At 39.2% G+C, this 12,568-nt stretch overlaps 1 protein-coding gene across 3 annotated transcripts in view; it reads left to right on the forward strand.

The window, feature by feature from the left end:
* Window positions 1-3,942: 3,942 nt before the first annotated feature.
* Window positions 3,943-12,568, forward strand: part of TMEM62 (transmembrane protein 62) — a 35,300-nt gene continuing 26,674 nt past the window's right edge. The window contains exons 1-3 of one of the 3 annotated variants that reach the window (XM_045201502.3): window positions 3,943-4,169; window positions 4,448-4,559; window positions 5,595-5,732. In XM_045201502.3, coding sequence (XP_045057437.1) covers window positions 3,990-4,169; window positions 4,448-4,559; window positions 5,595-5,732 — 430 coding nt within the window. In that variant the 5' untranslated portion in view covers window positions 3,943-3,989. The remainder of the gene's footprint in view (window positions 4,170-4,447; window positions 4,560-5,594; window positions 5,733-12,568) is intronic. The other 2 variants (XM_045201501.3, XM_024567707.4) reach the window with 2 other exon arrangements.

The raw sequence follows: 12,568 nt of genomic DNA on the forward strand, positions 1-12,568 counted from the left end.
ATGATGAAATATTATTCAGCCTTAAAAAGGAAGGAAATTCTGACACATGCTACAACATGGATGAACCTTGGAAACATTATGGTTTTTAAACATTTTTAATTGTATTTTTCCATTACCATTTAACCCTTTTATACCCTCCCCCCCCCAGCAATCACCACACTGTTGTCCATCTCCATGAGCCCTTTCTCCTTTTTGCTCGATCCCTCCACCCTCCACCCTCCCCACCTCAGCTGTTATCCTGCTCTCTACTTGAATTTGTCTCTATTTTGCTTGTTGTTCAATTTGTTCATCGGATTCTGATATGAATGAAATCATATGGTATTTGTCTTTCTCTAACTGGCTTATTTCACTTATCATAGTGTTCTCCAGGTCCATCCATGCTGCCACAGAGGGTAAAATTTTCTTCTTTTTTTTACGGCTGAGCAGTATTCCATTGTGTAAATGTCCCAAAGTTGTTTTATCCGCTCATCTACTGATGAATGCTTGGGCTGCTTCCATATCTTGGTGATTGTAAATAATGCTGCAATAAACATAGGGGTGTTTATGTTCTTTTGAATTAGTGTTTGGGGAAACATTATGTTAAGTGAGGTAAGCCAGACACAAAAGGACAACTATGTTTCCACGTATATGAGGTACCTAGGATAAGGGTAGTATAAGAAATAGTGATCTGAAGGTAATTTCTACATTTTATGTTTATGGCAGTAACATAGTTCAATTTGTGATTATTTATGACAGTGTACTTATTTGTGAAATGTCCAAGTAATAAATTCTCCCTTGACTTTATTTCTAGGAAGTTTTGCTTTCATGGTGAATTGCTGTTTGTTCTCTTTGTGAGATAACAAGAAATCTACCTTTCTTCTTTATCAGGAACTGAAAGCCACTTTTTATGTGGATTTGTAGTTATTAACTGGTCAAAAATATTTTCCTGAGAATCATTAACCATCCCTTAAATAAATAAATTCCTACTCACTTTAGGCACTATGAGTTGAGGAGCTTGGTTACAGTTCAGGTCTTCAATTTGGACTGCTGGCCTGTGTGACTTTAAACTATGTTTTTCTACCCCTGACTGCTGTGGCTCAGTGGATTGAACCCTGACCTGAGAAGCAAAGGGTCACCAGTTTAATTCCCAGTCAGGGCACATGCCGGGTTTGAGGGCCAGGTCCCCAGTAGGGGGTGCATGAGTTTTTCTCTCTTTCTTTCTTTCTTGCTCCCTTCCCCTCTGTCTATAAATAAAATCTTTTAAAAAATAAAATAAACCATGTTTTTTCTGTCCAAAATGTCTTAACAGTGTGTCTGCTCCTATCACCTATCACACTGCTTCTTGTGGCACTCCATTTCTGGGAAATAATTCTCCTATCTTTGAGGTTCCTCAAAGGCCTCTCCAAATGTATTTTATAATATGCCACATTGCCTGTATTTTAAACAAGACCATCTCAACTATATCTTCCAAATCTGGTTTAAAAATATCCATCCAGCTGGTTTCTAGAGGTGCAGTGTTAGACAAAACCAAAAACTTTAGTGATATGGACAGTGCTCTCCACACATACAACAGCCCCTAGTTTTCATCACTAGCATTCTGAATTTTGATGTTAATGTTTAACAATTTTTTTCCTTCCTTCAACTATCCAACTGTCAAATTCTGTAGTTTCTGGCTTTACAATTTTACATCTGATTTTTCTCTTCTAATTTCAGTGTCACATTCTCCCATCTTCCTTCTTCCTCCATTTCCCCTCCCCCCATTTTCTTCTCACTACCTGGATAGCTTAGTCCATTCAGGCTGCTAAAACAAAGTGTGACAGACTGGGTAGCTTGTAAACAACAGAAATTTATTTCTCACAGTTCTGGAATCTAGAAGTCTAAGATTAGGGTGCAGCATGGTCAAAGCTCTCTTCCAGGTTGCAGACTACTGATTTGTCAGTGTCCTCAAAAGGTGGAAGGGGCAGGGATCTCTCTAGGGTCTCTTTTATAAGGGCACTCATCCCATTCATGAGCACTGGTTCAAAAGCCCTACCTCTAAATACCATCGCATTAGGAATTAGGATGTCAACATATGAATTTTGTGGGGACACATTCTGACCACAGCACTGGATTATTCCAGTATCCTAACAGGATTCTCTGTTACAACTCTCCTCTGTCCAATCGGTTTCCTGTACTGTTGCCAGATCTGTCTTCACTCTTGGCATTTATAGAGGCCTTCCATAATGTGGCTCAAACCAAGAATCTGGTCTAATTACTGTTCCCCTAGGCATAATCCAGGTCCAGCCAAAAGAAGTACTTACTGTCTCCTCATCATGTCCTGCATTTTCTCACCTTAATGCTCTAGGTCATGTTGTTAGGCCATGGTGGAAAATGCTCTCCCCACCCCACCCCCAAACTCTGTCACTCAAAAATACTATCCGTTCTTTATATGCCACCATAGCATATTGTACTTTTAAACTTTTTTGAATTGAACTTTTCCTGATTCTCTCCAAAGATGTGATCTCTCCCACTTCTAACCTTCCTCTAGCCTTTTATTTGCGGTTGTCTCTTGTGGCAAATGAGACAACCACATATAAACTCCATTTTATAGTAAACTTATTTGTGTGTTTCCCTCTCCTAAATAAACTTCTAAGATAATGAACCATGGCTCTTTAGCTACTTATCATTATGTTTATATTTTCTGCTTAGATCAATGTCTTGCTTCCAAAGGTACTCAGAAAGTATTTAATGAATTGAAATTGGTATAGCTGCAAGAAAATAACTCAAAGAGGGTTTTAAAAAGGGTGCACTTTGTATAAAAATGTTTATTCAGAACATTTAAAACATAATAAACAATCTAAAAGTTCAACAGTAAGGAAATGGTTAGATAAATTAATGACAGGGCCCTGTCAAACAAGAGTAAATGAATTAGGAGGCTTTACTGAAATTAAAAATGACCAAGTTTTATTCAAGGGATGTAGGGTTTGTAAATCCACAACACAGGTAGGCAACACCCAGTGTTCTGATGGAGAAAGAAAAGGTGATTCTTCACAGTAAAAAGGACAAGTCTGAGAAAAGTTGAGTCCTGCATTCTTAGTCCATCTATTGGTTCAAGATTGTAATCGTCCCAAACATCCACTGGTCTGGATACTGAAACATTCTTTTTTAAGGATTCTAAGGGGTTACCTGTAAGAGTTATATACATCTCCAGCACTTGATCATTCTTAAGACCTTCAGGGGGTTATCTGTAAAATTTGGGTACCTCCAGTCACCGCTGCACAACTGAAAAATTCAAGTTTTAGTGCCCAGACTAGTTAAAGCAAGAAGAGAATCGTTTCCTCTGTCTTAGCCTACTTGATTTTTATAATTATCAGCTTCACAAAAGTGACTTCATTTTATTTCTTCACCCCTTTCCGCAGCCTGAGTCTAATTTTTCTTCTGTCCCTGGCTCACAGGAAGCATTTAAAACGTATTAAATGAATGGTGTATACTGCATTGGAAAATTATGTAACCAAGTGTAATCGGGTTTAGGAAAAAAATAACTTTCTCAAAACACCCATATTACATCTACAAAAAAAACCCGAACCTACAAAACCTAGGGAAGCACGTTGTTGTTAATCAGAGGGGGGCCAGAGAAAGCCGGCTGTCACATTCGTATTGTAGTTTAAAAGGCGTCCTCCAGCATGCTTTGACTCTCACAACAAGCCTGTGAAGTAGGTCCCGGAGGTATTATTAACACCGTTTTACTGGTGAGGAAGCCGACTCTCCGAGGTCGGAACTCTAGACTCCGCCTCCCGGACCCTGCTCTTTCCTTGCTGTCCCTCAGCGGCCGCGATTGGCGATTGGCGTCTCGTCTGCTTTTCTTCATCCCCATTACTTAGCAAACCGAGCCCAGAGCGACGGGCCCCGCGAGGGGCGGGCGTCTGGGAAGGCGCAGGCGCCGCAGGCTCGGCGACGGAGGCCGGAAGTGCAGCGGGAGCTGCGGCTGCGTGCGCCACCCCCCAGCCCCCCACCCCCCGCCCCGGTGCGGTATGGCCGTGGTGCTGGCCTTCAGGGTGGTCGCGGGCCTGGCGGCCGCGGCGCTTACTGCAATACTCTTGGAGCACTATGGCCTGGCGGGCCAGACCTCGCAGCTGCCCCAGCCCCGCGTTCCCCGGAGGCCGCACCCCGCGCCCGGCCCTGGAGCCACCAATGTCTTCTGGGGTCTGCAGGTGACGCAGGGGAAGCCTGGCGGGGTTGGGTGCAGAGCTGGCACGACTTGGTGAGACACGGGCAGTTTCCGCGGGGCACAACTAGTGCCTGCTTGAGCCCCAGACTCCGGGCTCGGGGTGGGTAGGGGGAGGTGGATTTCGGTCCTTGCCTGGGGGATTCTTTAATGCACTGCATCTTTGACTTTTCCTGACCCCCACCCCAAGGGAGCCCCTGGTCACTCTGTCCGTGCTGCCTCTTCTTGACTCAGACATCTCTGTTTAATACCTGCTTTCGGCAGATATCCGACATTCACCTGAGCAGGTTTCAGGATCCAGGCAGAGCTGTAGACTTAGAGAAGTTTTGTTCTGAAACTGTTGACATCATTCAACCAGCTCTCGTCCTAGCAACAGGTAGGGAGGATTGCTGTGCTGTCCTGTTGTTCTGTGGTCAGGAAAGTACAAAAGAGTGCTAGCCAGGGCTGCAGCTTTTCACTTTGGGGACATTGGGAACATTATAGCCTCAGGCCCAGGTGAGCCCTCCTCCTGTAGAGTAGATAACATATTATTATTACATTTGCCTATGGATAACTGAGTCAAGATCCAAGCCCAAAGATTTGTCATGGCAAGGTTTTGTTAAAGCAGGAGAAGCAGGACTCAGTGTTCTCATCCTAAGGTCTGCTGTATTTGTATGTGTTTTGTTGTTGAAATCCTCAATTTGAGAGAGAATTAGGGAAAGCCCTTTAACCACAAATCAAAAGTTACCTTTTATTTAAAATTTTTTTTCATGTTCGTACAGTTAGTTATTTGAGCCTTACATGACTCAGGACACTTTGTCCTCATCCTTTGGTACATCTGTGACTTGGGTTTCCTAGGGTCTTCAAACCATTTGCTTCTGAACTGTTGGAGAAGCTAAAGGGGCATCTACCTTGTCTACTGAGGGATTCATCCCACCCACCATACTGGAACGCCTGTATTGGATGGAGTAGCAGTCCTCATTTTATAGAAAACTTCAATGTCAAGTGTCTGTCTAGTTTTCTAGAAGTTTTTGGATTTCATTGTCCAAGCTACACCTTCCAGATTACTTCTTGCTATAAAATTACTTGGTCAGATTATAATGGTTGCCATAGATATTAGGCACCTGCCCAGACTGTTGGTCTTAGAGTTTTCATTAGAGTCCTATGCTCTCTTTAAAGATATATTTTTCACAACCCATCTCTAAAATCATAAGAAGTTAAATAGGCACTTGTTACCCTATAAGGAACAAATAAAGCCCCTGCTGAGAAAATTTAGATGGCTTGTTTTGCACATAAAGGGACTCATAAGTGGCTATGCTTACACATGTTGAGTGCTAAATTTAAGTATCTGTTCCTGCAGGGTGCATTAAAATAAATTGAACTTCCTTGGGTTTATTTTGCACTGTGACTCAATTCTTATGTAAATTTACAGGAGATCTGACAGATGCCAAAACAAAGCACCTGTGGGGATCCAGGCAGCAGGAGGTAGAATGGCAAACTTACCACAGTATTCTGAAGAAGACAAGGGTCATGGAAAAAACCAAGTGGCTTGATATCAAAGGAAATCATGGTAAGAGTCAAAACCCACATGTAATTAAGACTATATTTTTATTTCTTCCAGGAGTCTAAATTCCCCAATTTACATTGTAAAATGATAAAGTGGGACATTGTAACACAGGTTTAGAGACACTGAAGGTCACGACTCTGAAATACAACTATAATATGTGATTTTAAAACTTAAGATGTTACTGTTGGTCTTTGAGGGGAAAGTTTGTATAATTCTTTCTTCTTACATGGAAGAAAAGCTTCTAACAAAATCCATGCAGGTGAATATTTTTAAAAATACACATTTTTCTAGATGAAAGAAAGCAAACCCATCAGGCTACATACCGTATGATTCCAGTTATATGACATTCAATAAAAGGCAAAGTTACAGACAGATAACAGATTGTGGTTGCCAGAGGTTGGGGATGAGGAGTGAGATTGATTATAAAGAGGCATCATGAGAATTTGGGGGGCCATGGAACTGTTCTGTCTGTTGATTGTAGTACATACATGACTACTCATTTCTCAAAACCCATAGAACTGTGTATCACAAAGAATGAATTTTACTGTATATAAATTTAAAAATTAAAATTGCAAATAAATCCCTACCTGCATGGGGAGAGAAAATGGATAATCACTTCCTGTTTTTTAGATTATCATTGTAAGTAAGGAAATGAACTCCAAAAGTATCCTTATCATAGTAATTTGTTTGTTTGATTGGCTTTTTCATTGGTTAGTTACTTCATTTGTCTAGTTCATTTGATTATTCATTTCTGGTAAATACCTAATTATATATTCTTTAAAAACCTACTTTTTTTTTTTTTTTTTTTTTTTTGTGCCAAAACCCGGGAGCGAAAAAAAAAAACCCTACTTTTTTAAACAGATAAGTCTATCTGGTGAAATACACAGATGTTGGTTTGGTCAAAAAATGCCTTCCTACAAAGCAGCTAGGAACTATAAATTGAAAATAGAATATCTGGCTCACAACTTTCTCTGCTATATTTACATTTCTCTTTTTTTCTTGATCCTAATTAGTGGTACCCATCAAATTCTTTTGTAATAAATAACAACTGTGTATATTTTCTAAAAAGTTTTCCAAGTCAGGAACAGTTCTCTCACTTAGCAAGAGGATTACACACACGTTAATATTTCTTTTGGCATTAATTGGACTTACATTTTAATTTCTAAGGTTACTAGAAAAGTTGTAGATTCCTGGAAGTCAAACAGTTTTAGCCATTGCAACCAGTCAGTCAAGCTCTATGAAATGACTATATTTCCAGATAAGTGTTCTATGATGTCCTGAACCTTAACCTTTACCATTATGTAATTGCTTTCTTACTGAATCTTCTTTAAGATTTAAGAAGAGAGGGGCTTTGGTCCTGTTACCAAAGTCATACTGAAACTGGAGGGCAACTGAGTCAGGGGCTCGTGTTGTCTGTTACCACTCAGCCAAAAAGCAGAGATGGGGGTTGGATTATAATTGCGCTTTTATTAATGTCAGAGACTAGCAGTAGAAGTAGATGACCAGTTAAAAACCAGTAACATCCACGTTACTTTGAGCTTTCAGAAGCAAGTTTATATAGGGTAAACCTGGGAATTTGGGAGGGAGAAATCCCTAGGGGGAGCGCAGACATTTTATTTCTCTTGCAAGTAAGGGGAGGAGGCGCTGAAAGGGCTGAAAGGGGAGTTGGCGCAGCTTCTTCCCAAGCTGGCTCCTTAGTTCCCGGGTTATCTTTCTGCTTACATTAGAATTCCTGTCTTCCCAGGACACCTGTGGTTTATGGAGAGCAAAGCTCTGTATTCTCTGGTTAGGGAGGAGAGGTATAAACCACTTACTTACTCTCCAGTGTCCTTGGTTAGGGGAGATAAGGTCTTGCCATTCACCAGCTGGCTGTAAGTTGCTCAAACGGTTTGGTCTTGTTTAATGTTCTTGTCTCAGTTTCCCCATTCCACTCGCCCAGGAATTTCCCTAGCTTCTTACTCTCCTTTCTCAATCTGTTTAGAGTCACTTGGCATGGATCCATATATCAGGCATGAATCCAGTCCTTGCTGGCTTCCAGAGTCCCATGATTAAAAAAGCAGCAACAACCTTCTAATACTGTAACTTCCAATTGTGTGTGTGTAATTATTTTTATTTAATCTGTATTGTATTTTTTTCCATTACCATTTAACCCCTTTATACCACCTCCCCCCAGAGATCACCACACACTGTTGTCCATGCCCATGAGGCCTTTTTCCTTTTTTGCTCAATCCCTCCACGCCCTGCCCCTGACTCTAGCTGTCAGCCTGCTCTCTGTCTATGAGTTTGTGTCTATTTTGGTTATTAGTTCAATTTAGATTCCACATATGAGTGAAATCACATATTTTTCTTTCTCTGACTGGCTTATTTCACTTAGCATAATGTTCTCCAGGTTCATTCATACTGTCGCAAAAGGTAAAATTGACTTTTTTAAAAAAAATTATTTATTTATTTTTTGAGAGATGAGAAGGGAGGGAAAAAGAGAGGGAGAGAAACATGTATGTGTGGTTGCCTCTCACATGCCCCATACTGAGGACCTGGCCTGCAACCCAAGCATGTCCCCTGACTGGGAATCTAACTGGTGACCCTTTGGTTTGCAGGCTGGTGCTCAATCTGCTGAGCCACACCAGCCAGGGCAAAGTGTCTTCTTTTTTATGAGTAGTATTCCATTGTGTAAATGTCACATAGTTATTTTAGCCACTTAACTACTGATGGTCACTTGGGCTGCTTCCATATCTTGGCTATTGTAAATAACGCTGCAATGAACACAGGAGTGCTTATGTCCTTTTGAATAAATTAGCGTTTTGGGTTCCTTCGGACATATCCCTAGAAGTGGGATAGCTGGGTCAAAAGGCAGATCCAATTTTAATTTTTTGAGGTATCTCCATACTGCTTTTTACAGTGATTGCAGCAATCTGCAGTCCCACCAACAGTGCAAAAGTGTTCCCCTTTTTTTACATCGTCACCAGCACTTGTTGTTTGTCAATGTATTGATGACAGCCATTCTGACTGGTGTAAGGAGATATCTCATCATGGTTTTAATTTGCACCTCTCTGATGATTAGTGACATTGAGCATCTTTTCATATGTCTATTGACCATCTGTGTGTCCTCTTTAGAGAAGTATCTGTTCAGGTCCTTTGCCCATTTTTTAATTGGGTTGTTTGTTTTTTGGTATTGAGTTTTGTAAACTCTTTATAAATTTTGGATATTAACCCCTTATCACATGTATTGGCAAATATGTTCTCCCATTCTGTGGGTTGACATTTTGTTGATGATTTACTTAGTTTCAGTTTTAGTTTCGTTTTTCTGCATGTATCTGTCCAATATTCCCAACACCATTTATTGAATAAACTATCGTTAGCCCATTGTATGTGCTTGCCTCCTCTGTCAAATACTAATTGATTGTAAATGTGTGGGTTTATTTCTGGGATCTCTATTCTCTTTTATTGATTTATATGTCTGTTTTTATGCCAGTAACATGCTGTTTTGATGACTAGGACTTTATAGTATACTTTGATATTAGGTAGTGTGACTTCTCCAACTTTGTTCTTTCTCAGGTTCATTGTTGCTATGTGGGACCTATTGTGGTTCCATATAAATTTTTGAAATATTTGTTCTAATTCTGTGAAATACATCATTGGAATCTTGATAGGAATTGCATTGAATCTATAGATTGCTTGGGGTAGTATGGACATTTTAATGATGTTAATTCTTCCTATCTGTGAGCACAGTATGTGCTTCCACTTCTTTGTATCTTCTTCTATTTCTTTCTTCAGTGTTTTATAATTTTTTGAGTACAGGTGTTCTACATTGTTGGTTAGGTTATTCCTGGGTATTTTATTCTTTTTGTAGTAGTTGTGAATGGGATAGTTTTATTAATTTCCCTTCTTGTTAGTTCATTATCAGCATATATGAATGCAAGTGATTTCTGGATATTAATTTTGTATCTGGCTACTTTGCTGAATTCATTTGTCAGTTCTAGTAGTTTCTTGGTGAAATCTTTGAGGTTCTCTATATACAGTATCATGCCATCTGCAAATAATGATAGTTTTACTTCTTCCTTTCCAATTTGTATGCCTTTTATTTCTTCTTCTTGTGTGATTGCTGTGGCTAGGACTTCGAGTACTTTGTTGAATAAGAGAGGTGAAAGCAGACATCCCTGTCTTGTTCCCAGTCTTAAGGGGAATGCTTGTAGTTTTTGCCTGATGAGTATGATGCTGGCAGTGGGTTTGTTGTATATGGCCTTTATTATGTGTAGGCATGTTTGCTCTATTACCACCTTGCTGAGAGTTTTGATCATAAATGGGTGCTGGGTTTTATCAAATGCCTTTTCTGCATCTATTGATATGATCATGTGGTTTTTATCCTTCATTTTGTTTATGTGGTGAATCACATTTATTGATTTGTGAGCATTGTACCAATCTTGCGTTCCTAAAATAAATTCCACTTGATCATGGTGTATGATCTTTTTAATGCATTGCTATATTAGGTTTGCTAATATTTTGTTGAGGATTTTAGCATGTATTCATCAGGGATATTGGCCTGCAGTTTTCTTTCTTTGTAGTGTCTTTAACTGGTTTTGGAATTAGGATCATGCTGGCCTCATAAAATGAGTTTGGGAGCCTTCCCAACTCTTGAATTTCGTGAAACAGTTTGAGAAGGAGAGGTATTAGTTCTTCTTGGAATGTGTGGTAAAATTCACCTGTGAAGCCACCTGGTCCAGGGCTTTTGTTTGTTGGGAGTTTTTTGATTACTGCTTCAATTTCAGTAGGTGCAATCTGTCTGTTTAGATTCTCCGAGTCTTCCTGATTTGGTTTTGGAAGGCTGTATGTTTAGGAATTTAACCATTTTGTCCAGGTTATCCAGTTAGAACCTTGGTATTTCTTTGGTATCAGTTGTTATTTCTCCTCCTTCATTTCAGATTTTGTTTATTTGGGTCCTTTCTCTTTATTTTTTGATGAGTCTGGTTAAGGATTTGTCAATCTTTTTTATTTTTTTCAAGAACCAGCTCTGGGATTCATTGATCTTTTATGTCTTTTTTTTTTTCCTTTTACTTATTTCTGCTCTGGTCTTTATTATTTCTTTTCTTCTACTCACTTTGGGTTTGTTTGTTGTTCTTTTTCAAGTTCCTTTAGGTGTAAATTTAGGTTGTTTATTTGAGCCTTTCCTGTTTGTTTGTTTTTGAGATAGGCCTGTAATGCTATGAATTACCCTCTTAGGATTGCTTTCTCAGTGTCCCACAGATTTGGGATTGTTGTAGCCTCAATTTATTTGTTTCAAGGTAACTTTTGGTTACTTCCTTGATCTCTTTGTTGACCTGTTCATTGTTTAGTAACATGTTATTTAAGCTTCCATGTCTTCACATGTTTTTCAGTGTTCTTGTGATTGATTTCTAGTTCCATTGCATTGTGGTCAGAGAAGATGCTTGATATGATTTCAATCTTCTATAATTTATTGAGACTTGTTTTGTGCCCTAACATGTGGTCTATCCTAGAAAAGTTTTATGTGCACTTGAAAAGTATGTATATTCTGCTGCTTTGGGGTGAAATGCTCTGAAGTTACCAATTAAATCCATTTGATCTAGTTTGTCATTTAAGGCTGTTGTCTCCTTGTTGATTTTTTGTCTGGAAGATGTAGCCCTTGAAGTCAGTAGGGTGTTAAAACCCCTGCCTATGACTGTTTTTCTGTTGATCTCTCGTTTTATGTCCATGAAGATTTGCTTCTCATACTTAGGTTCTCCTATGTTGGGTGTGTACAGTTTTCTATGGTTATATCTTCTTGTTGGATTGTTCCCTTTATCATTATGTCCTGTCCTTCTTTGTCTCTTAGTATAGTCTTAGTTTTAAAGTCTGTTTTGTGGAATGTAAATATTGCTACCCCAGCCTTTTTTTTTCCTTTCCATTTGCATGAAATAATCTTTTCCCATCCCTTTACTTTCAGTCTGTGTGTATCTTTTGATCTGATATGTGTTTCATGGAGGCAGCATATATATGGGTCTTGTTTTTTTTTTATCCATTCAGGTACCCTATGTCTTTTGGTTGGGGCATTTAAGCCATTTATATTGAAGATGATTATTGATAGATATGCCTTTAGTGCCATTTTATTAGTAGACTATTTTCCTCTGTTTTTTCTTCTTTTTTTCTTCTTCTTAAAGCAAACCCTTTAACATTTGTTGCAGTATTGGTTTGGTGTTAACAAACTCCTTTAGCCTTTTTTTGTCTGGGAAGCTCCTTATTTCTCCTTCAGTTTTAAATGATGTGAAAATAGTGTCCAGTCTTGCTGGGTAAAGTAGCCTTGGTTGTAGATCCTTACTTTTTCATCACCCTGAAAATTTCACACCATTCCCTTCTGGCCCAAAATGTTTCTGTTGAGAAATCAGATGACAGTCTAATTAGTGCTCTTTTGTATGTAACTACCTGCTTTTCTCTTGCAGCTTTTAGGATTCTCTCTTTGTCTTTAAGCCTTGTCATTTGAATTATGATGTCTCTCAGTGTAAGCCTCTCTGGGCCCAACTTGTTTGGGACTCTCTGAGCTTCCTGGACTTGTGTCTTTTTCCTTTACCAGATTAGGGAAGTTTTCAGTCATTAATTCTTCAAATAGGCTCTCGATCCCTTGCTTGCCCTCTTCTTCTGGTACTCCCATGATGCCGATGTTGTTACACTTCATATTGCACAAAATGTTTCTTAAGCTCTTCTCATTTTTTTAAATTCTTTTTTCTTTTTGCTGCTCTGCCTGGGTGTTTTTTTCTACTTTGTCTTCCAAATCACTGATTTGATCTTCTACTTCATGTAACCTACTGTTTATTCCTTCCAGTGTATTATTTACTTCAGATATTGCATTC

The sequence above is a fragment of the Desmodus rotundus genome, chromosome 7 (assembly GCF_022682495.2).
Source record: "Desmodus rotundus isolate HL8 chromosome 7, HLdesRot8A.1, whole genome shotgun sequence".
NCBI lineage: Eukaryota > Metazoa > Chordata > Mammalia > Chiroptera > Phyllostomidae > Desmodus > Desmodus rotundus.